Here is a 25836-nt window from a genome sequence, read left to right as displayed (position 1 = left end):
TCATCTGCATTCACTATATATATATTTTTTAACATTTACTATATTCTTAATGGATTCAGGCTCAAGATTTTGATATATTTCTTCTAATTCTTGTTTTATATGCATATCATTTTTTTGAACAGAGGCTTAATCCTAATTATAGAATTGTATATGCTGCTTTTTTCACCCAACAGTGTGCCCTTTAACAAGCTTCCATAAGGTCTATGTAGCCAGCAGTTTAAATTGCCACATATAATACCTTCTGGTCAGCATGTGACTGGATGTTTACTGGGCCCCATCTCAGTGCCAGGTACTGTGTGTGGACATAAGGGACACAGTAGGGGATAAAACAAATCCAGTGTCAACTAAAAAGAGGCAGCCAGCAAGCATCAGGGTGTGTTTTATGAGGAAAAAGGTTCAGAGAGCTGGAGCCATGCTGGTGGAGGCTTAGCCTCACCCATCTTGAGGAAGACCCCAACTGTCCTCCCCCATCCCGGTGGCTACCCAGAAGTGTGGGGATTGTTTCATTGGCTGACACCGCACTGTGCGCTGATTAGACAAGCTGTCTTTTATTGGGGATGCTCAGTTTTTTCTGGAATTGGAGGCCTGCTTACTAAAGAATATAGCAAAGAGACTTACTGAAGTGTGGGTGGTGGATTCTGCAATGGCATGTTTTAACTTCTCAAAACAGCATGTCTTGGCATCTCTATCCCACCAAGAGTTTAGGATCTGGGGACACTGGCAAATGCCCAAGACCACAAGAGGGGACTTTAAACAGTCACGTGAAAAGTTGGGACCTGGACCCTGCTTTGTGATCATGCACTTCAGATGATTCTCCCCTCCTTTACAGCACACCCCTATCTACATTTCACAAAGGAGTGAGACTGCTGTGGGAGGCAGATAGTTCTAGAGGACCTATACTATTCTGGAAATACTATTGTCTGTTTAACAGTGGATATTTACTAAGCACCGGACTTGGATAAGACATTGGAGATTAAAGAGTGAATAAGTCGTAGTGCCCTCTCATTCTCCTAGTGTTAATCCTTGTCCCTTGTGTCCCTGATATTTTTTTTACTTGCAGCTAAGTAATCATTTGTTTGAAGAACTTGCCATGGATGTGTACGATGAAGTTGACAGGCGAGAGACTGATGCAGGTGACTGAACATGTGGCTTTCTCTTATAAGTTTCTGTTGTCAGTGGGCAGTGACTAGCTGCCCACCTCCATGTTTTACTTGCCCGATTCCTACTGTCCTGTTGATTCGTGTGTCCACATTTACTTTTGTGTATGTTGGTTTCGGAGTGTGCTTCCCCGAGTCTCCCTTGTGACGCGGGAGCTGTGGCTCTCAGAGAAGCAGTGGCACACCGGTGATGATAAGATTCTATCTCTGACTCTTTCCTCTGGCTAGTCTGGCTTGCCACGCAAAACCACAGCACCCTGGTAACCGAGACAACTGTCGTCCCCTTCCTTCCGGTCAATCCTGAGTACTCTTCAACACGGAACCAGGCAAGTGGCCAAGTCTGAGAAGTAACCAGTGGTGTTATTTTGGAAATGGCTAATGTGGTATTTAACTTTCCCAGGACAGGTATTTTAAATTTTTTTATTGATTTAAGTGTTAAGGTCCTTTATACACACAAACCCATAAAACTCAAGAAATTGGTAAGAAAGGCAATAAATATAAATAGAAGACTGAAAAAGAATATAAAATAATTCACAGAAAAAATATAAATGGCTTACAAATGTGAAGAAATGTTTAACCTTATTAGCAATCCAAGAAAGTAGCCTAAAGGCATTAATGAAAATTGCATCAATCAAATTAATAAAGAATGTAATAAAGGATACTCCAAGCTGGTAAAGATATAGCAAAATGGACTTTTTCTTATGCTATACTTAAGAGCTTACATTGCTATAGACTTCAGAAAAGCAATTTGTTAACTGATTTTAAAAGTTTCAAAATTAAGTCCATCCTTTCCTCACAGGTAATCCTTATTTAGGAATATATGCTAATAAAATAAAAGTAACAAAGATTTACGCATAGTGATTTTCATCAAAGTACTGTATAAAATAATAGAGCATTAAAAACAGCCTAAGCCTCTGTTAGGAGGAGAAAAGTTGTGTAAATTGGGAAGACCTTTAGATTTTTACTGACTACTGGCTGTATATGATGATGAAGTCCCAGCATCTAGGCTATCACTTTTTCTTGAAATTTTAAATTTTTCTTCCAAATTAATTTTTCATAACTGGGTCTACTTCAAAACTGAATTGATAATGGGGAAAAAAAGCATCAACTAAAAACATTTTGGTTTTGTTCACAAAAATAAAAGTGTAAGGCATTATTGAGATCTCTTAATATAGATGGCTCTAAACTGTGTGCAGGGAAGACATTGATGTGTGCCTTCCCTAGGCTACAGTGGTGCTTTGATCATACTTGGGAGGCTTTGCTTGGGAGCCTTGCTCAAGTCTAACAATCGTGTGACTGGTCTTATGTGAATATCCACATGTATATTTTCACATTAAGGAATATTTCCAATTATTTTCTCACTCTTAGGGCAGACAGAAACTAGCTCGGTTTAACGCCCATGAGTTTGCCACACTGGTCATCGACATTCTCAGTGACGCCAAGAGGAGACAGCAAGGCAGTCCTCTTTCTGGTTCTAAAGGTAACTCTTGCAAGGTGCTTAGTGCTTGATCCTCTGGCCTTCTAACTTGGCACAAGTATTAAATTTAAAATTATAAGTTACTTAAAGCAGTTGTCATGAAAAGTTGATCTTTGTGAGCCCTGATGAATTATAAATATTTCAATGTTGGGACACTGGGTGGCTCAGTTGATTAAGTGGCTGACTTCAGCTCAGGTTGTGATCCCAGGATCCTGGAGTTGAGCCCTGCTTCAGTCTGCTTGAAAGACTCTCTCCCTCTGCCCCTTTCCCTCCGTAGGCTCTTTTGCTTTCTCACTCTCTCTCTCTCAAATAAGTAAATCTTTTTTAAAAAATTAATGTCTGAACAGTAAGGTTATGTGCTGATCGGTTGACAAAAATCTTATGAGCAGAGGCTGGTTGGAACCTACACCCGTGTTTCCTCTCAGGATAATGGTTCAAGATTTGCTAAATCAGTCTCCACAGCAATTTTATAACCATACCAATGCAGGTAATGAAATGGACTCTTTATGTGTATATGTTTAGGGAAAAGACTGGAAAGGTATAGCACAAAATAAATCAATGGCTATGGTTGATTACCATTAGTTTCAGATTTTCTGTATTGAGTATTCTGTAAATCTGATGATACATGTATTTTACGTATTAATTTGAAAAATTAAAATTCATTTTGAGTAGCCATAATTTATCACCCAGATATTACCCATCAAAATATCCAGAAACAATATTGGAAATCAGAGATCAGCTTGAGTGAGTTGCCTCAGAGAGGAAGTTGGACAGACTTGGATAATTTGTGAAATCTTTTATTCAAAATGTGTTAGAGCCTATGGAATCATCCCTGCTCCCCTGTATGGTCTACATAGGTGTGTGTCCAGTGGGTTGTTCTATTTTTCCTTTCTCTCTGGTAGTCAGCCGAATAAGTGCCAGTGTGCCTGTTCTATGAGCACCAAGTTCCTAGGCTCCATTTTAACAGCCTCCTTTCAGTAACGTTACCTTGTAAACAAGTTATAGTTACAGTTGAATCACAGTTAATCTTACATTCGTTATGGCTTTAGTTCCCTGGTTTGGAACTACACTCTGTCCCCTCGGGAACCTGCCTTCTCAACCTGAGCAGCACTTCCATAAACCACCTAATTAATTTGCCCATATTTGGTGAGTGGCCCAAAGGGATGCTGAAATGCCTCTGTGATTGATAGTAGGTCCTCTGTCTGGTTGATGACTTGCTGTGTGATTCTTACATTGGTATGAATATAACATTGCTATTTCTGTCATTTTTCTCTTAGTCTTTGAATGGCTAAACCCAAAAATCCTCCCAGTGAATTTTGGGGGGAAAAGTTTTTTTTTAAGCCTGAAGAAAAGTTATTTGCTTCTATTGATAGACAATGTGGAGCTGATACTGAAAACAATCAGTAACCAGCACAGCATTGAGAGTCAAGACAATGACCAGCCAGACTATGACAGTGTGGCCTCAGACGAAGACACGGATCTGGAAGCTACTGCAAGCAAAGCAAACAGGCAGAAGGTGAGGTGACACATTGCACATAGAAGGGGAGAATATGTTTCTTTTTGGAATCATTCCTCCTGCAAAATCACCTTATTTGTAAATCACTGTGAAAGGTGCTCTGGGGGTAAAGTGAGGTTTACTACTAGCTTGGGCCAGCAAGGTAAATCGTTTTAAAATAGGGGGTCCTGTGTCCCTAAATTGATTGCTGAATCACAGCCCTGCCCCAACTGTGGTTTTATAAAACTTGTGAGGAGGGGCTGATGTGTTTTATTCCTTCAACAAATGTTTACCCAGTGACTTCTCTGGATCATACTCTCTTTAAGCCTAGTTCCTTTCCTGTGAGGCTCTCCCTGCCTAGTAGGAAAGAGAATTGCAGTCGGAAATACAAAGTGATAATGTCATAAGAAACACAAATAGAAGCCAGGGGTGGGGATGTGAGAGGAGACCCAGCCTGTTGACGAGGACAAGTGTCAGGGGAGGCCGTGTATGTGGAATGTCTGTTCATACGTACCTTAAAGGATGCATGGGATTAGGTAAGTGGAGAGGCAGGGAGGGTAGTCTAAGTAGAGAGAAGATGAAAGAGAGCATCTAGCAAAACCCACTCACATGTAGAGACAGCCTAAAAGGGGTGAGACTCAAAGCACAGAGCAGGTGTCACACCTGAAGGATCATGCCACCGGACTGAAGAGTCTACACCTTGGCAGACAATGTAGTGTCGGAAGCTCTGAGGCAGAGCAGGAAGGCAGTGGTCAGCAATTTTGGTTCCTCTCTTTTGGGAGGACTGTTCTTGCTGGGTCAGAGGGCAGAGGAAGGAAGCCCAGTTGGGGTACTGCTGAAGAGGCCATCCTGGAGCCTATGCGGAGAGGGTCCAGACAGAAGAGAAGTACAGTAGCAGAATGAGTGTGGGCCCAAGGAGAAGGCAGTGGAGGCCTGCTGGCCCACCCACTGCTAAGTCTCCAGGACCTCGCCCCAGACCTGACCCACAGAGGAGCTCAGCAAACATTTGAGAATGGACAAATAGGAAGACAGATAGACAGATCTCAACAATAACTTCGAATGTTTGAGGCAGTGAGGTAAACTTACAGAAGATGTGTCCAAAGTTGTCCAGCTCACACAACTGTGAGAAAGGTAGTGCCATGAACAGATACAGGGAATGTGAAGGGGACAGCAAAAGTCACTTGTCCTATCTGATACACCCCTGCCCAGTGTTCTCAGAAGCACTGAATTCAGTCAGAGCAAAAGCCAAAATCATGACAGGATCCTACCGATTGGCTGCCTCCTCTCTGCCTTGCATACCCTCTCCCTCTAGCTAAGCTTTGCTGCTGACTGGAACGTTCCTCCTCCAGACAGCCACTGGACTAATGTCCTTCCGGCTGCTACTCATGTCTCACCTACCAAGGCTTATCCCACCTGTCTAATTAAAAGGCACCCACCTTCACCCCTTCTCTCCCCAGCCCCTCACCCTGCTCCATTTTCTCTGTTTTCCACAGCACTTGTCATCTGTTGTCATACTGTGTAGTCACTTATTTTTATTTTGTCCTTTCCCACTCTGCCGGGGTGCAAACACCATGGAAGCTAGAATCTTTGTTTTCTTTTTTTATATATCCTGAGTCCCTAGAATACTGCCTGATGCTCACTACGAATAGCTGGAATGAAGGAATTACTGAAAGAATGAATTTTTTAAAAAGAAAAAGGAATGAGCAAGAGAAAGACAGGCAAAACAAGACAAATGCACTGAGAGTCCTCATCAGACTAGATTTGCTGACTGCACTCACTGTTCTCAGAAAATATTGACTCTGATATTTTTCAAATATTATAGTAACCCTACCTTTATGTTTTATTTTTGCATTCCTCCCAGAAGCCTTGATTTGGTTTGATTAACTTTGCAGTCCAGCTGGCATGGTCAGAATTTGAAATTCTTTAGCTGTGAGTCTTGAATGTTATCATCATCTCAGATTGTGAACATTTTCCCCAATTTATTTTTAGAGTCTAGATTCAGATTTATCAGATGGACCAGTCACTGTGCAGGAATTTATGGAGGTCAAAAACGCTCTAGTGGCTTCTGAGGCCAAGATACAGCAGCTAATGAAGGTGAATAACAACTTGAGTGACGAGCTGAGAATTATGCAGAAAAAGGTAACACGTTAATAAATGCCAGGATGATTGACTCTTTAACTTCATAGTATAAGGAAGAATCCCAGGCACAATGCTGGTGGGCAAAGGGGAGAAAAGCAGTTATTGTAAACAGACATAAAAACCTTTGGGCCAACCTGTCTTTTTAGAAGTAGTATGTATTTGAATATTTCAGACAAAGTGTTTTTGATTAGAAATAAATCCAGAGTGAGTTTCCCAAGCAGTTGACATGTAACAGCCCAGTAAGTGTTTATATCAGCTGCAGCTGCCCTTGCACTACTCCATGCTTCCTGGGAATCTAGATGCCCTTCCATGGATGCGTGTCTTCCTACTGCTCATTCTAAAGAATCACACCAGGAAGACAGAGCAGATAAAAGCCATGGACAGGTGTCTGTGTTTATCAGCGCTGCATGCAGGGGGTGCCATCCCTGCTCGCTCGTATTCTCAGTTGTTAACCCACCCAGCTCTGGCAGCTCTGTCCCACAACCCCCCTGTTTTTCACCAGTACTTACTAATTTATGATGTCTTCAGAGCCTAGAGCAGGGCCCATCACAGAGTAGAGGCTCCATGAATATAAGAAAACATTTTTGTTTGCACTAGTGAGAGCTGTACACTAGTAAGAGACAATCTCGTTTGCCCCGCATTTTCTCATTTGCTGCCTTTTGGGAGAGTCAGAAATATATGAATAAGCTAATCCCTAAAAGGAGTATAGCTAATAGCAGCAAAGAATATGCTTAAGAGGGCGATTATGTATGTAAGTCTTTATGAGAAGGCTGTGCCTGTCATCCAGTTCTCTCCAAAATGAGATTTTGTATACTTCCCTTAAACAGAAACAAAACGAAGTATGTATCTGTGTCTTAATTCTGCCATTTGAAGAATAATGTTTCAGAATCGTTATCAAGAACAGAGGACAAGGTGCACTCCCTTTGTGGCTGGGCCCTTCCCAATAATGTCCAAGGAAGGAAGGAGATCTGTCCCCTCTGCCTGTCAGGGAAGGACACTGCAGTGCACTCTCGCCCGGGGCTTGGTCTAGGTAGGATTCTTTTGCTATAGAGTTCTAGATCATTTTTTTTTTTTTTTGAGATAAATGTCTCCAAACTTAACGTACTACCTAAAGATCAACCAGATTAACATTTATCAACTCCTTGTTCTGGGCCAGTCTGACCACATCTAGGGCCAGTGTGCAGCTGTGAACAGGGCAGACCAAAAGCCCTTTAGCTGTATCATACAGGGCTTACTCTTCTTCTGTCTTTTCTGAAATATCTTTTGCTTAGTGAATGGCAGTTTGTCCCCATTAATTGAACTAATTTGTTGAGGTGACTTTTTCTGAAACATGCTGACTTTGCCAGTGTAAATCAGTCTGCTAAGCATCACTCTTTTTTTTTTTTTTTTTTTTTTTGCTATAATGCTCCCTTAGCATTTGTAGAAATTGTCAGAGATAACCTCATATCTCTGAAAAGCAAATGTTTTGAGCCTTAAGAAATGTAGAGTGAAATTATTTGCCATTGCTCATGGATTATCTCAATTCTTAGAAATGCTTTTGATTTCTGGAGCAATTGAATTATCTGTAACTTCTCATTTCCTTTTAACACTCCTTCCAAACAAAGAAATGTAGTCTGATTCTTATTAAGACTAGTATCACCCAAATTTATTCTAGGACATATCTCTAAATAGGAGGACTAGAATATTTTAGAATTGATACAAGGAACTTGTGCTCATCAAAACACATTCAAGTAAAATCCACTCTGGATGTTTTAGAGGTATGACAAGTATTAAAATTAAGTTTCAGATTTCAAGGCATTTTTTTAAAAAACTCTGAGAAGGTTTTTACATAGACAAGCACGTGACCAGATACCCTAGTCATTCATTGAGGGAGCATGTGCCACTTCTGCTCCTCACTCTCTGGATTGTGTCCCTTTCACTTTAGGGTATGGGCTCCCTAATAAATAGTTTGACAGGCACCTTATGCTTGTCTCTATCCTGGAATGTAGGAATTTTCAGTGGCTGCTTGTCACTTTGCAGCTGTTCTTTGGAAAATGAGTTACAGACAGAAGTTATACCCTGTAAGCCTTTGTGGTGTAGAAGCACGCTCTCATTCCTTAGTGGATCATACTTGGAAAAAACAGAAATGAGGGTATTTTTGTGGCAGAGGCTGTATCAGTCAAACTGTCACAAAAATTTGGCTCTATTACCATAAACTATGTAGAATTTGCTTATTTTGCAAAGATGTGTTGGTTTTATTTCAAAGTTAGGTTAAAGTTTGTGTGTGTATATAGTTGACAAAGTAGCATGATTTGTATCTGATCTTTCATATTTAACAGTTGCTTGGAAAAGATGCTAATTAATGAAGAGGAGCAGCCACTATTGGTGTACTATTCACAGATCGGTGCTTTCTAAATAAAAATTGAAAGTAACTCCTAACACTGAATGGGTTTGCTATTGAAAAAGTAATGATCTTCTGGTGCAAATACATTTGTTTATGGACTTAAGCCTTGGCCCTGGTGGGGAATTTGGTCAGAGTTTACAGTCTCTGTCAAAGAGTAGACAGCTGAACTTACACCACACCCAGCTTATAAAATGTCATGGAAGATGGAGGAGCACCAGAGGGGAAGGACATTGTGCAAACGGGACTCAGTTAATTGTGTTTCACATGCCAAACGCTAAGGAGTAACATGATTCCTTGCTGATCCCTTAACGCTAACTCATCAAACACCATGAAGCAGCCTGCATGTGAGGAATGGAAAGAGCAATCAGGGTCTCCAAGTGACAGCCTCTAACTAAAATAGGGTGGTACCAGGCAGATTAGAGTGTTTAAAGCTGACACCGCTGAGGTTGCATTTTTGGGTGACAAAGCCAAAGGAGAGAGAGAGGCCAAATATTCCAGCCCTGGCTGAAAGCTGACCAATCACCAGAGGGAAGCAAGCGTGCCACGTGGAGCGTTCAGATGAAGATGTTAACATAGCTCGATAGGCCTCCAGTTTTCTTCATGATATGTTAATATAGCAAACTTACCATGATTCGACCCCCTCCCTTTTTTAAGAAGTGCTAAATTGTTTGGAATATTAAGAGTATTCTGTAATAAAAATTTGTTGATCATGATTTTTCTTGTTGGCTTTTTGGGAAGCAGTAGCCCATCTGATTTTTCATAAGCTGAACTTCACTGTCTTTCTTGCTTTGCAAAGCAACTCTGGTTATCTTTGTGCTGCTTCCATGGTGTCTGCTGGCGTTTTTGGCATTTGCAAATTGCTTAGGGCTCATTTGAAAAGCAGGTTAGATTTTCAGGAAGCGATAGCTTCATGATCTCAAGCTCTTGCTGAAACGGCATTAGAAGAATCCAGAGTCCAGCTCGCCTGCAAACATTTCCCAGGCCCACTTTGACCAGTTTTTCAGTGGTTAAACATTTCATTTTTTAAAAACCCAAACTGTAACTTTTCTGCAGTGAGAAATCAAGCTGTTTAATTTGCTTGAGCGATGAAGTGAATTGATTGCGTGTCACTCATGCTAGGAAAGTAGGTTCTTGTTTGTAGTTACCTGTAACTTTCAACCCAGCTAGCTGTTACTGTTCTTACTGTTTAAAGCTGGTAGTTGTATGCGTTTACTTGGTGTTTGCTTTTTCTGCTTGCTATAGAAAAACACCGTCCCACTGCCAAACATTTCTTTCAGCTTCAAACACTCCAGAGTGAAAATTCGAACCTCAGGAAACAGGCCACAACCAATATATATCAGGTGCAAACTGGTTCTGAGTACACAGACACTTCCAACCACTCTTCCTTAAAGCGACGTCCGTCTGCCCGGGGCAGTAGGCCCATGTCCATGTACGAGACGGGATCAGGTCAGAAACCATATCTCCCAATGGGAGAAGTGAACCACCCCGAAGAGAGCAGGACAAGACTCCAGCCTTTCCCCACGCACGTAAGTAACACCACTGGCGCTTCTGCTATTCACTCTTTGTCCAGCCTGACCTCCTGCATTCCCTCTTCGGAACCTGCAGATTCCCATGTCTCTGCTTTGCAAAATTGGGCTAGAAGAGTTCTCCTGTGTTTGCTGTATTAACATGTCAACAGATGTTTATATTTCCATAAGCAGATAGGGCCATTAGCTGAAAGCTTTCCAGCAAAGTTCAGGATTCTGGCTTTTGTTCAGCTCCCCTCCCCTTTTCTCCCTCATATCCATAATATCTTTCCCAGACAGCCAGTACTGGAACTTTTTTTGTAACAGTCTTTTCCCCCCATTTCTAAAAACAAAAACAAATAGTAAAGGTGACCAGCAAAAAGAAGTACTGTCTTCTTTGAGATAGACAGGTAGGTGCCCCTCTGTGAAATTGAGCCCTTAGAATTCAGGGTGGCTTCTCTGCCACTCCTAGTGAAGCAGGCGGTATCTGCAGCCTGGGCATGCAGGGTAGGTCTAGAAGCCTCTAGCCTCTCCATGTGTGGTCAGCCTGCCTGCTTAGCTTCTGCATCTCCTCCTCCTCTTCATGGAGAAAATGTTGCTCTGTCATTTCATAAAAGGGAAATGTTAAAACCTCTGTACCGATTTTACAAGTATTGTGTGCCAAAGATTGCATTCTGTAACAGGCTGCTAACCATCTTGTTTTACAATGGGATAAGTATGGTATTGAGATTTTCAAATGTTATATTTCTTATGGATTAATTTATTTTAAATACCCATGTTTTGACAAAATGTTACATGTGGAACTCATGTTTTTTCAGAGAGTAGTATTTATCTTTTATAAACGTGAAAGTTGTTATTTTCTTCAGTCAAATTTTATAGAAGTTTCCAAAAAATTCTCAGAGTAAATGCAGAGTAAAGGATTTGGTCTAGTAAATTAAACTTTAGTTTAATTTTGTCAGGCTTCAGTGCAGTAAAATTTCAGCGTTGTTATACTGTAGTTGGGGTTCTGTTACTTCAACTTTTATAAGTTGTTTGGGCTAAAACATTCTAAGGCAATTGATCTGATACACTTGATGTAATGGAAATGCCATTGAACTAACTTAAAAATCTTACTTTTGTATAACTGAAAACAAAAGTTAAGAAAAACAATTTTGTCAACTTTCACAGTATACTTTTTTATTTTAGGAACATTTAGAATGTAATGTCATTTTATTGCTGAAGTTCTGTATCGATACTGAAGAGTAGATTGATAACCTTTACCAACCGAACCATTCATATAGTTTCTCATTTCAAGTATATCCTGATTAAAAAACAAATATTCGTTTAAAGCCATCCATTAAAAAAAAAAAAAACTATTACAAAATTAAATTCTCATAGGTGTTATCTTTTTTCATATGGAAAAATAGCTTTATAAATTCCAAGTAATTTCTGGGAGGCATCTCACTAAAGGAGTAACCATTTCTGAGGTCCTGTCATCAGCTAGCATGGCAGTGAGCTTGCCTGTCACAGAAATTTCAGCATTGATCTCACATAGTGAGTTGCTTTTTAAGATTCTTTTACTGGGAAACTCTGGGCTGAATCCAGGGTAGGTGGCGGGGGTTTTTTGGTTTGTTTTGTATTTTCCCGAGTGTGTTTTTTTTTTCCCCTTCCAGATCGGGAGGAGTGCGCTTGTGACCTCCTCTTCATCTCTGCCTTCCTTCCCCTCCACACTTTCCTGGTCGAGGGACGAAAGCGCCCGAAGGGTTAAGTACACTCTGACCCGTCTGCTCTCTGGAGGAGGGGCAGTGCTCCTGGGCGCTTTGTGCTTCTCCTGGTCCTCCTGTCCCTCCACTAACTGCCTTTCTGTCCCGCATGAGGCAGCGCTTCCCCCAGGTGTCTCAGCACAGCAGCATGCAGGCACACACGCGCACACGCACACACACATCCACGCGTGTCTGTAGGAGGCAGTCTCCCTCTTATCTAACCCCACATTGCTCAGTTTCACTTACTACTTAACAAAGTTTGCAATTCACCCTTTAACATTTATTTGGAGCATACTGTCTTTTTAAACAATCAAAAAATTAGCTGGCTGCTGGTTAAATATTGTAATAGGGGAAATGTGTTAAATTTATTCAGATATCAGATTAACACTAGTCTTTTTGGGCTAACTGAAACACTAAGACATCATGCTTTATTATTTTTTATTTTTCTGCCTGTTGACATTTTTGATGTCGATGCCATACCTGACACACTCCAGTTTTGTGGTACCTGTGTCCCGCATCAAATTGCCACACATGGCAGCATTGGAGGTGTAGGTGGTTGTTACTATAAAGCTGTTCATTTAATGAATTGGTCAAATCCAGCTTGCTGATATATAATTTACATTCTCTATAACAATACGTGATTTAGGTAAGCAAGCCCCTTTTAGAGTAGGCAGACAGCAGTATTTATTAAGCACTTCCTCTATACCCAACCTTTTGGTAAGTCAAAGGGTCCTAGGGACTTAGGTGACATTCCTGCTCCCAAAGGCACTGTCAGTTTAAAAAGTCCTTTCCTGGGGGCCTGGCTGGCTCAGTTGGTTAAGTGTCCAACTCTTGATCTCAGCTCAGGTCTTGATCTCAGGATTGTGAGTTCAGGCCCTATGTGTTGGGCCCATGTTGGGCATGGAGCCTACTTTAAAAAAAAAAAAATCCTTTCCTGCACGAGGAGTGCATGATGTCAAGCTGAAAAGGAGTAAGGAGCATGTACAGGCTTTGAAGACCTGCATTCAGGTCATGGCACACTCTTTAATGGAAGGATAGTGTAACCAACTCAAGAGGAGGAAAGGTGGCTGTGGATGGAGTTTGCACTGGGCTTTTTTCCATTCCCTCCACATCAGTAGGAATGACAGAGTCATACTTCTCCACTACTGGTGCCATATGGCCCATCAAGGCCTTCTGGGGGTTCTCTTCTGCACTTGGAGGTAGTCTATTAAAAGGAATTCTTGATGTATGATACTTAGTCTTCTGAACAATTCTGAAATTGAACTGTAGTGTTTTTATTATAATTTTTTCAGTTAAACTAAGGGACAGTTAAGTAGAAATGAAACAGCTCATTTGAAATTTTGTTAATAAGAGTCAAGTAAACCTCTTTTTCCCACTGTGAAATTTGTTTTTTTTTTTTTTTTTAAACAAAACCTATGTTGGTAGTTTTGAGAATCCTTGCAAGGACTGCTTGCTGAGACAGTTTTATACAAGATTAACAGTTACATCATTTAAACTGATAATCTTGATTGTTCCTGACAGCTTCATCATGAGTTTAGGCTTTTATGGCATGTCTGTATTCAGAGAATACTGCAAATCTATTCAGTAAACTGAACCAGCACCAGCTATAAAGTAACTTTTCTATTAACAGCTTTCAGAGAGCAAGCAGCACATTAACTAATAGGTCTTGATCCTAGCTCTGCATGTTTACAATAATTTTCATAAAATTAAATGCTGGCTAATTTGAAATCCTGTACTGTTTTTGTTGACAACGATGAAAGACTGTAAGTAACTGATTTTCTGGATGGCCATTGCTATAGTTTTCTGTGCTTAAGGAACATTTCCTGAGTACTTATTAGATATATGAGTTGTTACTCTTCTAAAATGTTTAAATGAAACCTGGTACTTTCGATCATTGTGGGGTAATGCATTTGATTTGTAATTACTACATTTACCTCAAGGAAAGCAAAAAGTTTAATTATAAAAATGTGAGATTTTCTGGGTTTAATTCTGTTTTCTAGATTTTTTCCACTGGAGCAGCTCTGGATGAATTTTCTAGAATAATTATTTAAATACAAGTTTTTTATGTTTCCTTTTTGTATGTGCATGTCTGTGTGTACCTGTGCACATACACATGCACATACAAATACTCATCCATAATGTATGTGCATGTATATATAAAAACTAGAGGAAAAGAAATGTAAAGATTAAGCATTTCCTGTGAAAGGTAAGATGGGGTATTTTTGTTTGGGGAGAGGTTTTTTTTTTTTTAAGATCACCTTTAGAAGTGCCTGGTTTCCCTGTTCCCTGCATAGGGTACAGTGCCTAGCTTTGCTCTTCAAGCTTCACTTCTAGTGTCCAGTAATCAACTGATGGATTCATAAAGCCAGGTCAAAATAAGGCAGCTGGTAAAGCAGAACTGCTTACTGGTAGGAGATGTAAACACAGGGATCCAGAAAGTTGTAGTAGATTTTATAGAACTTAGTTTTACAGACTCCCTGCATGGCTCCAAGCCAACACTTTAAATCATTTGCCAGATGAATTTGAGTGGGTAAAGCATGAGTTCACATTGAATTTTAGGAGCCCAGCAAGCACCTTTTTTTTTTTTTTAAAGATTTTGTTTTATTCATGAGAGGCCCAGAGAGAGAAAGGCAGAGACATAGGCAGAGGGAGAAGCAGGCTCCTTCTAGGGATCCCAGGACTCAATCCCAGAACTCCAGGATCACGCCCTGGGCCAAAGGCAGGCACTAAACCTCTAAGCCACCCAGGCGTTCCTCTGGTTAGGTTTTGAATCACCTTCTGCTGACTTCTGTACTAAATAAAGAAATTCCCAAAGCACTGTGGATAAAATAATATTGAGGGAAAATCATTTTTATTAAACACTCCAGAACTAACATAGTCCCCTTCAAGGGAATGTGGTCCCCTTCAAATTTGGCTACCCTGGAAGACCCTATGCTTCACCATGCAGACATTTGCCCAAAACATTTTTAGTATTCCTCTTTTGAATCTGTGTCTCATTTTTAATCTCCACAATTGCATCTTTATATCCTAAAGGTTAGATGTTTTAGGAAACATAAAAGTGGTTGGAAACCAAGGGTCAAGCTAGGTTACTCCATTTTGGTTCACAAACAACATGCAGCAATAAATTAATAATACTGGATTTTTTTTTCATGTGGCTCATACAAACTGTCTCTGCGTGCAATTCTTAGAGAGCCCTAAGTGTTTTGAGCAGTGACAGTCTTCAGGGCATCAGGCACAGAATACTGGAGAATGTAGGAGACAGGACCTAGGTTCATGGTGCTGATTTTCTGCTGACTCTGTGACCTTGGCTTTGTCCGCCAGCTCTTATGGACCTTCATTTTTCATCTGGTATTAGACTAGATAATCTGCCGCTGGCTTCCAGCACTGAAGGTCTGTGGGCATATAAGTGCTGGCCTGTGTGCATTATATTATAGTTAAACTCTATATTCCTTAGAGAACTAAATACGGGTGTGTTGCCTCACATGTCTGTGTTATTTTATACCAAGGAGCTGTTTATGGAGTTGCCACTGAGCTAAGAGGAAAATGATGGCAAGAGGGAGAGAAATCATTTCTGGATCTATGAGTCAACTTTTACTAAATTTTTTACTAAATTTTCAATAAAGGGCTGGCTTCTGTCCCAAGTGAGATTGGGGCCTGAAGGCCATGTAGCCTAATAGGTAACAGTTCCTAGGCAAGGCTCCCAGATGTTTTGTGCTTGAAACTAACAGGTGTTGCCTTTATCTCTTGCAGGCCTCCAGGCTAGAAAAGCAGAACAGCACGCCTGAAAGTGACTACGATAATACCCCCAATGACACGGACCCAGATGACACAGGGTACAGGAGGACTGCCCTGGGGTGGGCTCTCGAACCCAAGACCTAGCATCAGGAGATGCACTTTATCCCACATGTGCCTTCTCTCTATTTTCAGACCTATAAGATTATAAAACATGGAGGCATAAGTTCATAGTTTAACCTCCAAACCTATTATTACCCCAGAGGCCTGGTTTTCTTTTACCAGCCTATTACACACATCTCTGAGTAGCTAGAATGTGCTTAAAAATCAATACTTTTAAGTTAACATGAGGTCACATTCTACGTTTGTACCCCAGGGGATGAGCTGGCATAGGGAGGGCTTTATAACAACACATCCTTGCTGTTCCACTTGTCTGCTCCCTTTCCACGTCTTTACTCTTTCTCCAAGAGTCATAATTTCCAGCCCTATGGTAGCATGAAGCAGCCACCATGTGAGCTGTGGCTGCCTGTTGAGGAAACAGCCTCACTGTGAGTCTCCTGCCAGAGAGGATAAAGGAAACCACAGAAGCAGCCAGCTCAGGCACTCAGCAAATACACATGCACTAGCTCCTGGAAGCAGAGAAGCAGCTAATGAGCACTTGTCACATTTAGCCACTTCTTTGATGGTCACAGGTCAAGCAGAAAGGGAAGGCAGAGGAGTATGGTGTGGCAAGGCGATGGCTCAGTACCAGACACAGTGGAACCCCACACAGCCCCCAGCCCCATCCTCCCCAGCACGGAAGACGTCATCCGGAAAACTGAACAGATCACCAAAAACATACAGGAGCTCTTAAGAGCCGCTCAAGAAAATAAACATGACAGGTAAGGGGGTTTGAAAATCTTGCCTGGAAAAATATACCTGCTGTGGAAGAGATGTTGCTCAGTTCTAAACAAGGATTTTTTTCAGTATGCTTATTTTTTTAAGTTTTTGTGTTTTTTTTTTTTGTTTTGTTTTGTTTTGTTGTTGTTTTGTTTTTTTGTTGTTTTTTTTTTTTAATTTCAGGTTTGCATAACAGGCCTAAGAACAAATTTGTAAATTTCAGGGTTTTTTTTTTTTATTTGTTTTGTTTGGGTTTTTTTTTTTTTTTTTTAAGATTTTATTTATTTATTCATAGAGTCTGAGAGAGAGAAAGGCAGAGACACAGGCAGAGGGAGAAGCAGGCATCATACAGAGAGCCTGATGTGGGACTGGATCCAGGGTCTCCAGGATCATGCCCTGGGCTGCAGGCGGTGCTAAACCGCTGCGCCACCAGGGCTGCCCTTGTTTGTTTGTTTGTTTGTTTTCTTCGTACATGGTATTTTCCATGTTCTTATGAACTGCTCTGGAAACTGATGCCTCTAGAAATAGAATTGCAGTATATTTAGGGTTAGTAATATTGCTAGTGCTGGATGGCGAGAGGAAAGAAGGAAGCTACCTTAGAGCTCAGAGTTGACTCATCCAGCCCTTGTGCTCCCTGTGGTTTCCCTAGCTAGAGCAGAGTTCGCTGACATAAAAGGTGTCCTGACATTTGATTTCTTAGGTCTGCCTGGCATGCAGGTATATGTGTGCGTGTGTGCATGCATGTGTAAACATCTAGAAAACAAAGTGGTTTACAAATAAAAGTTGATCTACTCGACACCCAAATAATTCTATGCTCCTGAAATAAGAGTCTTCTTCCTCTGAGCAGAACCACATCCTGTAGAGTTCTGTCTTACGTTGAAGAAGGGACTAGCTCTTATTCTAGTTCATCCTTTTGTTCCCTGAGAACTTCTGGTGAGTTGTTAACTGTTCTGGGGGGCTGCCTGGGTTCATGTGGCTAACCCCATGCAGATACTCATGAACTATGTGACCCCTACCTGCTGAGTTTATGAAAACAGCAGAGGTCAGTCAAAATCCCAGAACGATCTCATTGTTGCCCGATTTCATTGTTGCCCGTGGGTCAGCAGAGCGTGGTGCTCCAGTGAGGAGCTCCTTCGCATGCAGTGCACTAACAGAACTTGTTCAAGGAACGCTATACCGCTCCTCCGTTGCCCTCCCTGTTCTCTCATTCCTCACAAAGCTGTACCAGCATCTTCTGCCTTCTCTGTGTCCTCAGCACCACCAGGCTAGATTCCCCTTCTCTCCCCTTGCCCTTTGTCCATACAGCTCTGACTTCCCCCAGTATCCCTGCTTCCCCTTAGTGGGAGAGGAGTGGACAGTGTCTAGGGGAGCAGGAGAGATGCTGGAGGATCCTCAGAGGAAAAAAGGAAGGCTATTGGTCAGCCTCCTTCCATGAGAATTACGTGGCTATTCGTCTCCCGCTCCTTCCCAGGCAGCCTCTCTGTCCCCGCCCCCCCCACTCGCCTCCCCACAAAGCCTCACAGGCTGCAGGTGCTTGGCAGCAAGCGCCTTCATGAGGTCACTGCATAAAGCAAGATGTGTCACAGCGTTCCGAAGGGCAGTCTTTAAACAACTCCCAGTACCAAGATGACCGCCCCCCCCCCAGGGCTCTCCCGCCAGTCGATGACAGGCTTTGGTTTTTGCTTACTCCAGTTCAGAAGTGCCATGCTTGTATTTCAAACAAAGATATGTTTACATTGCATTGTTCTCTTTGGCGGCTGTCAGAAGGATCTGCCTGGAGGCCATTTCTGGCCTCAAAGACCATAATACTGTGCTGGTTTTTCCTTTTTTTTTTTTTTTTTTAAGATGTGCAAATCCATTCAAAAAACATTCTGATCTGATTTTTTTTTTTAAATACCAGGAAAGGAAAAAAAAATAAGTAAATAAAATACCATGAGAGAATGATGCAGAGTTTAATCATTAGTTCACTCTTTTAGTTTAAATCAGAATTGATCTAGAGAATTTATATTTTATGAACTGATCAACATTCTGTTAATTTCTGTGGTTACTTACAAATGCAAGACACTTTCATTTAGAACTTTGCATTATACTGATTAAACCCATGCCTTTTCCTCTTGTTTTCCCCTCCTGTTCGTCTGTCGCTTATGCTCATCCTAAGTAGACCAGCAGCTCACACAGATGCATTCAGGTTGCGCCCTGGTCCCTTGAGCCAGGCAAGCTGCCCACAGCCCCTGACCTTCCCTCAACCTGGTCTCTCCCCTGGACCTCCAGCCCCATTCCCTGCCTGTCTCTGTCTCTTTCTCATACACACGCATGCATGATTACACAACTCAGGAGTACTACATTTTATGTACAGAAGCCTTTTTTGAGGAAATATAACAGCTTAAAGTTGTGGACATGAACTCCCCGAGCAAGAGGAGGTCAACTTTCTCATTAATCTGTATGTGCTTTCTTTTGTGTCTCATTGAGGACTTCCTAAACTGTTTTGTACTGAGTGAGTTTTTGGGAGGTGTCCATAGGAAAATTTGCCTCTGTGTAGCAGGGAGAAGGTTGAATTACATTTCTGGGTCAAAATGAAAATTCTAAGTAAAAAATTCTCAGGTTGATTCTCTGTTAATGTGTTATTAATAGACATACTGGTTCACACAAGGTTTATGGCTGAGACAGTGGTTGCTGTAGACACAGCCTTTTTTCTCTGAGTGTGTGTGTGACCAGATGGGTTCTTGCCAGTTCATATACTAGTGAAGGGACTCCTTCTGCCTTGGCTTTTTTGTTACTCTGTGGATTAAGGTTCTACTTGCTCACAAAGGTAAAAGTCAGGATTGCCTGTTTGAAGGTATTTTAGGATAATATAAACCAGTTCCTTGAAATGTAATAATGTAACTAAAATGTAGTCTTAATTAAAATAGTTTTGAGACTAGATTTCATACAAAGATGAAGTAGAGGTTACTTACTGGGACAGTCTTTAAGCAGAAGCCAACTTTAATTCGAGGACTTTAAGGGCTTAGGCTGGATACTGAACGGGATTTCGTTCCCTGTCTTGGAAATTTTAAAACACAGCCACATTGGTGATTGTGGAAGGCCACACCCACATATTCACATCGTATTTCCTAGCACGCCACAAACAGGCTGCTAATGAGCTTTTCTCCTATCCCATTTCCCTCCTGGGCTCTGTGGGTCATTTGTTCCAGAACCAGAACCCAGACCTGGTGGCAGCACGCTAGCTAAGAACTGTCATTCAATCCCATCTTGATAACATGTACTACCCAGGGTGGAAGCCTACTATTTTGAAGGTGAAAGAAACCAGCCCCATATGCTACACACCACAATGCCAAGACTAAGAAGCCTAAGTGAAGCCTAAGTCTCCATTCCTGTACTTCTCATCACCTAAGAAGTCAGAGTCACCAGTCATGAATGGAAAGAAGCCTGCTCTAAAGAAAGGCATGACTCTGTTGTGTCTCTGATAGCAGGAGAGGCCTTGTGGTGTGGTGGTGAGGGGCCCAGGCTCAGGGGCTAGCTGGCCAAGTTTGTGCTCAGCTTTCTTTCAACCATCTGCGGGACCTTGGACATGTTCTCTGCTTCTCCTGGCCTCCGTTTCCTCTTTTGAAAAAATGGGAACAGAGCTGGCACTCTGTCAGTGCTCATAAAGCCTCAGCTCTCGACTGTCATCTAGGGGACCCTTAGGAGGCCAGGTGGCCTGGAGGAAAGGATGAAGACAGGCAGAGTCAATGTGCTCGGTCTTTTTAGAGCTCATCAAGTGAGCCGAGAAAGTGCTGGCTATGCTCATAGCCCTTTATTACAAGCAAAGTCATGGCAGCTTCATGAGAAAGCGGGTAAGTGTCTGATCAAGTTCAAGAGTACACCTCAGTGTTTTCTCTTTACCCAAAGTAAAGGTTTCGATTCTCCAACAGTTGAGATGCTTTTGAATAGATGGATTTTAGAGGTGTTTATCAGTTTTAACCAACATGTGGGTGTTGAGGTGTAAGCTCTAATTCTAATTCTAAGGATTTTTTTTCAGTCCTTTATTTTTAAGTTCTGTGGCCTTTGCATGGAAATCCTTGTTTCTCTCTGAAGAAATGAAAAAGATGAAGCACGTAAGAACCAAATGACCCGCTGTAAGAGGTGTGACAAGCATCATAGACGGGCCATCTGTACCTTTCCCTGGGTAGTCTGTGTGTTGGCTACCTGGAGCTGTTTATAGCAGATTGAATGAACTTTCTGGAAGGGATGGGAACCCTGCTCATGTTGGCATGGTTTCTGCAGTTGGCTGGCGGCAGCCTCAGCCCCTTCCTTGGGGAAATATAAATGAAGCACATTCTGACCCTGAGTACTCTTCATCTCTGAAGTACTTTGTACTTTTGCTGTCTTTCAATAACCTCTTCAATATTCTTGCAGCTATATCCCCTGCTCAGAAAGGATACATGTAGCTGTTACCGAAATGGCAGCATTATTCCCCAAAGTAAGTCACTTCCTATTTACTTGGTTCAGATCCTTTTAAATGAACTGAAAGAAATTTTTTTAGAACCCATGATGTTATGTTAACCTTTCCATAGCACGAGTTTTAAGTATGCAATCAGTCATAGAGGACATGGAAATCATTTTGTCCTACATGAATATTGGTGGGGTTTTTTTTGTTTTTTTAAATATTTGTTTGAGAGAGAGTGTATGCATGTACATGTGTGTGTGAGTGGGAGGTGGGGCAGAGAGAGAGAATCTCAAACAGACTCCTCACTGAGCATGGAGCCTGACTTGGGGCTTGGTCCCAGAACCCATGAGACTGTGCCCTGAGCTGAAACCAAGAGTCAGACGCTTAACTGACTGAGCCACGCAGGCACCCTATGAATATTGGTTTTAATAAATAGGAATGTCTGAACCCAGTGCTAAAAGGCAAAGCATTCATAGATTAAAATTGTATCTGGAATATATCACCTGGGTAGGTTTTTCAAAAACCACCTAAGAATAGGTTGTCTTACTAAAATGACACTGCGTACACTTTGACCTTTGAGTCCGAGCACTTGGGCATCTCTGACACTGTGGGCCACACAGCTTGCCATGTCCCCAGCACCGCCACTGAGAAAGTGCATGACGAACAGCTCGAGCTGTCCTTGCAAGAATGGGTGTCCACTATGCAGCTCATGGCAGGCGACTGTGTTCTTCTGTTCAGAAACCCAAGTCTGACACGGTGAGGACTTCCCTGCGCCTGCTGACATCCAGTGCCTACCGACTCCAGTCAGAGTGCAAGAAGACCCTCCCCGGGGACCCCGGCCCGCCCACGGACATCCAGCTGGTCACACAGCAGGTCATCCAGTGTGCATATGACATTGCCAAGGCCGCCAAGCAGCTGGTCACCATCACCACCAAAGAGAACAACAACTGAAGAGCCCAGTGCCGGCCCTTGTATTTTCTAGGCTTTTTAAAGTCCACTTGCAAATTGAGATGTGGAATCCTGCCAGTTTTTACAGAAACATTTAATGAAAGTTTAAAACTTTTTTAAAAACTCAGTATTATTTTTGCATGTTTTCTAACAAATTTTTGACTATTAATTTAACCCACTTGCCTTATTTTGTGCCTGTTTGCCAGTTTCCTCTCTGATGTTCTATTGTGCTGCCAGTGATTGTTGTTGAGTTGATGGTCATAGTCATCCAAAAGCATAGTTTCATTGTTTCAAGTTTGTTAGAACTTTTCCATCCCTTTAAAACTGCCTGTCTAGGGTTAAAACTATAAATGAGATTTTTAGTGAAACATTTTCTGGAGAGAGTTGGGTTAAAAAAAAAAAAAATCCACCTCATCTCTTCCCTACAAAGCATTGTGCAGTAGTTTTCCAGCCCTAGTGCGAGAATCTGTAAGTTTGGGGTGTCTCCAAACATGGATGTAGAAAAAGGACTTTTGCCCTCTTTAAGAGTAGTATAACAGTCTCTTTTGGAAGGAAACAATGTACTGTTCCATTTCTTTTAACTGTTCTGTTAGATGTTTTTATATTTGATGTTTCTGTCTGGATCTTCTGTCTCTATTTTATTATCATCCTAAGGTCTCTGTGATGTCAGATAAGCACTCATCCCCCATGTCACGTGTCATTTGGCCCTGTCCAGGTAGGAGTGCTGCCACATTGTCACACGTGGCTCAGTGCTCTGCCTTCCCACAGGAAACCAGATGTGTCATTCCAAACGTGGCAAAGAGGAGCCACGTCCCACAAGCCATAGCTAATTTTGTGCCACCCCATTCAGATATCACTGCCGTAAACCGTGGGAAGAGAAGTCCTCTACTTCCTGACATGGTAATGTATCTCTTTCCCAGAAGTCTGTACTCTAACCACTTAAAGCTTCCTCACACAGCCTATTTGGCACATCTCATCACCTTTAAGGACGTCTTATAAGGTAAGGTTTATACAATCATCTGAGTTTTTTTCTCCTCCATTACCTCGCTGGTACTTAGAAATTAGACCTCATCTTTCACAAATTCCTCAGAGAGTGTGCTCTAGCTGACGTCCAGCTATCCCAAAGCTATGAAAGTATAGGTTTAAGTTCTGGAACATACTGACATTGGTTTTTAAACTAAAACGTTCTTGTTCTGAAGGCTACAGCATATTCCTGTCCCTGGTTCTTGCAACAGTTTTGTGAGTGGCTCAGACACTGACCTAGACCTGAGGGGCCAGACAGCACTGATGGAGATGAATGAAGTGGGCCATTGGGGGAACAGTGGCCTGCCCGGTAGAGACAGTGGCCTCCCAGCCCCACTCAGGCCACCCTGTGGAAAAGTGGGCCCGGGATTGGCAGAGGTTTTTTTTTTAAGAGACCCCAGAAATACGGATTTTTTTGTGCCATTTCTCTGTTATAAACGGTGATGAAACATTCTCGTAGCACACATGTGGGGGAAGTTAACCCTACCCTGTGTTAAGTTGCTGGTAGTCCTCATCTAACCCATATATTCTGTCCCTTAGTGCTCATTCATACACGTGAAGAAGTCAAAGTAATCACAGTTGCCTGAATACATGCTAAATAAGCCTGTATTTTCACAGAACTGTTTGACTCACAAAACATCTTTATAGCTTGACCGGATGCTGTCGTGAAGGAAGCACTCTGATGGTGTTTGGTTTACTAAGTCCTGCTGTGTGGATGCTTTTGCCAGATTTTGCTACGCTGAGTAGCATAGGGAAAGGGTCCACGTCTCCAAAAGACTCATCCGCTTGTCTGCACAATCCTAAGTGCCATGTTCCTGTTGGATGCTGAGGGGATGCCTTCTACCTTAAATTAAGTTTAAGCCCCATCTGGTAGCCTTTCCTGCATGCTGCACATACTTAGCTGTCCCTCTTTCTTGCAAACACCTGCCCTCGTGTTGGGCCCATGTGGGGGCCTTGGGAAAAGCCCAGTGGGCATCCTGAGTTGGTGCCTCAGCCTCCCAGGGAAGACAGGCTTCTAAGTAATGAGTCGTCTGCTGGGGGGTGAGGGGGTGATGGTGGTTCAGGGGACAGCGTGTAGCGGCATCTTTGCTGGAACACTCGAGGGCGGGTGATGGAGGACCTTGCCTCTGCGCCCCTAGAGAATGTCAAGGAGTGGGGACCAGAGAGCATCTCCGGTTATAAGAGTACCACAGATGTTTGCTCTGTGAACCCACAGTGCCGGCGCTGCAGAAAAGTTCTGGGTGGAGTGACACGGCCCCCTGCAGTGCCCTGCACATTTCCTTAGTCTCTTCCAAGACCCAGTCCTGTTGGCAAATCGCACCTTGTCTCAATGGATTCACTACTACCTTTGCACATGTGTTCCATAGCCTTTGCACTAATGCTCGCGCTCTGTAGCGTCCTTTTTTACTCTTAGTTCTCAAATCTCCCCCCTGCCCACACACACACAAGCTGATAGGACAGATGTGCACTTTATGAAACTGACACTTGCCGAAGGAGACAGCTCTGCCTTGCAGCTCCGTTAGCTGAAGACCTCCTCTGCCTCGGAACGCAAATAGTGCTTATTTGCCAAAGAAAAGGGAATCAGGCCCAAAGATCAAACACATCATTTCATACGATTGGAACCATAGACGCACACTTCAGGAGCTGTTACCCCATTCCTCCAGTGATTGAAGCTGCAGAACCAAGAGGGAGACTAGCGTGTGTCTATCCACAGCAGCTGTGAGCTCTCCAGTCATAGAATGTTCCTTCTTGTCCCCGTGAAGTTCAGCACCCTTGTTTTTACAAAAGAAAATGCTGCATAGGAAAAATGAAATGCCTTTCGTTCAAATGTTTTTTATCCACGTCACCCATTATTCTGTACTTCTGTGTATTGTACATTCTATTCCTGTAATTATTGTACAACCCTGTAAGCGTTGTAAAATCGTTTTGGAATTTGTGCCTGCTAGTTATGCAATAAACAGGCTCTATAGTGTCTTTGTAGTTAATTCTGTGTTTCTTGTCAATTAGGTGATATTTCCAGATTCTCTGTCAAAGTTTCAAGAAAGGTCCCCTCCCCTAAGGTAATCTTTAATAAAACAGTATTGAATATGTCGTCGTCCCCCTCTCCCCAGCGGCTCTTCTCAGTTTATAGCAATGAGGACCTTTTTTCCTCCTCCTGCTGATTGGCTTTCTTAAAAGAAATTCTACATCAAGATGTCCGCTCCACTGATCTTATCGTGTGTTCACTCCTGAAGTTTAATTGTTCAAATTCAGCAAAAGCCAGCTGGGCACGGTCCCCTTGTCTCCTCTATCAGAGTCTCAGAGCAAGGCCCATTGTGCAGGTTCCCACAGGGACGGTGGGGTATACCTGGGTTCATCAGGGCCACCCTCAGTCTCCAACAGTTGTCCTCTAGGGAGGTGACTTGGGGCTCTTCTCTCAAACAGAAGGAGCAGGGTCTATCACAAGGCTGGCGGAAATGGAGCATCCTCCCTGTGTGAGCCAGCTTGCCTGAGGCCCTGGACCCATCAGCTCACACCTGGAGGTCTCTCCTAGGCTAGGGGTGCTCACCAGCCCCCGCATCACAGCCCCAGGAACGCTCTCTGGAACACAGCCTCCCACTCCTACCACAGCCGGGCTCCTGGAATCCACTGCCCACACTCGAGAAGCTCTGCTGTAGACCAACTGTGGTCCCCTCCACCTCCTCGCCTGCTGCTTTTCAACATGTTTTCATAATTATAATTACAGTTAACTCGTATCAACTCTTGACTCCATAGGCACTGTGCTAGGGTCTGTCCGGGTATTAACTCTTTCGATCCTCGCCGCGTCCCTGTGCAGCAGGCGCTGCTCCACCGCGGGGATGAGGAGGACTGCCCCCAAGGAGCCACACTGAGGAGGGCCATGTGAGTTACCAGCAGTCCCGTTTGTCTTCCCTTTAATCTGCCCGGTTGGG

At 42.6% G+C, this 25836-nt stretch overlaps 1 protein-coding gene across 43 annotated transcripts in view; it reads left to right on the top strand.

Annotated features, from left to right (window-relative positions):
• Positions 1-24880, top strand: part of GIT2 (GIT ArfGAP 2) — a 47565-nt gene extending 22685 nt beyond the window's left edge. For 6 of the 43 annotated variants that reach the window (XM_025986665.2, XM_025986664.2, XM_072723048.1 and 3 more), the window contains 11 exons: positions 1061-1133; positions 1386-1483; positions 2526-2637; positions 4008-4150; positions 6119-6268; positions 9929-10177; positions 11809-11898; positions 15649-15731; positions 16323-16511; positions 20905-20968; positions 21674-24880. In XM_025986665.2, the coding sequence (XP_025842450.1) occupies positions 1061-1133; positions 1386-1483; positions 2526-2637; positions 4008-4150; positions 6119-6268; positions 9929-10177; positions 11809-11898; positions 15649-15731; positions 16323-16511; positions 20905-20968; positions 21674-21886 (1464 nt within the window). In that variant the 3' untranslated portion in view covers positions 21887-24880. Of the gene's footprint in view, positions 1-1060; positions 1134-1385; positions 1484-2525; positions 2638-4007; positions 4151-6118; positions 7299-8586; positions 10178-11808; positions 11899-15648; positions 15732-16322; positions 16512-20904; positions 20969-21673 lie in introns of those variants that run through there. The other 37 variants (XM_025986671.2, XM_072723058.1, XM_072723055.1 and 34 more) reach the window with 13 other exon arrangements.
• Positions 24881-25836: the final 956 nt, after the last annotated feature.

The sequence above is a fragment of the Vulpes vulpes genome, chromosome 10 (assembly GCF_048418805.1).
Source record: "Vulpes vulpes isolate BD-2025 chromosome 10, VulVul3, whole genome shotgun sequence".
Lineage (NCBI taxonomy): Eukaryota > Metazoa > Chordata > Mammalia > Carnivora > Canidae > Vulpes > Vulpes vulpes.
The sequence above is the reverse complement of the archived record's forward strand: the minus strand, read 5'-3'. Positions and strand labels throughout refer to the sequence as shown.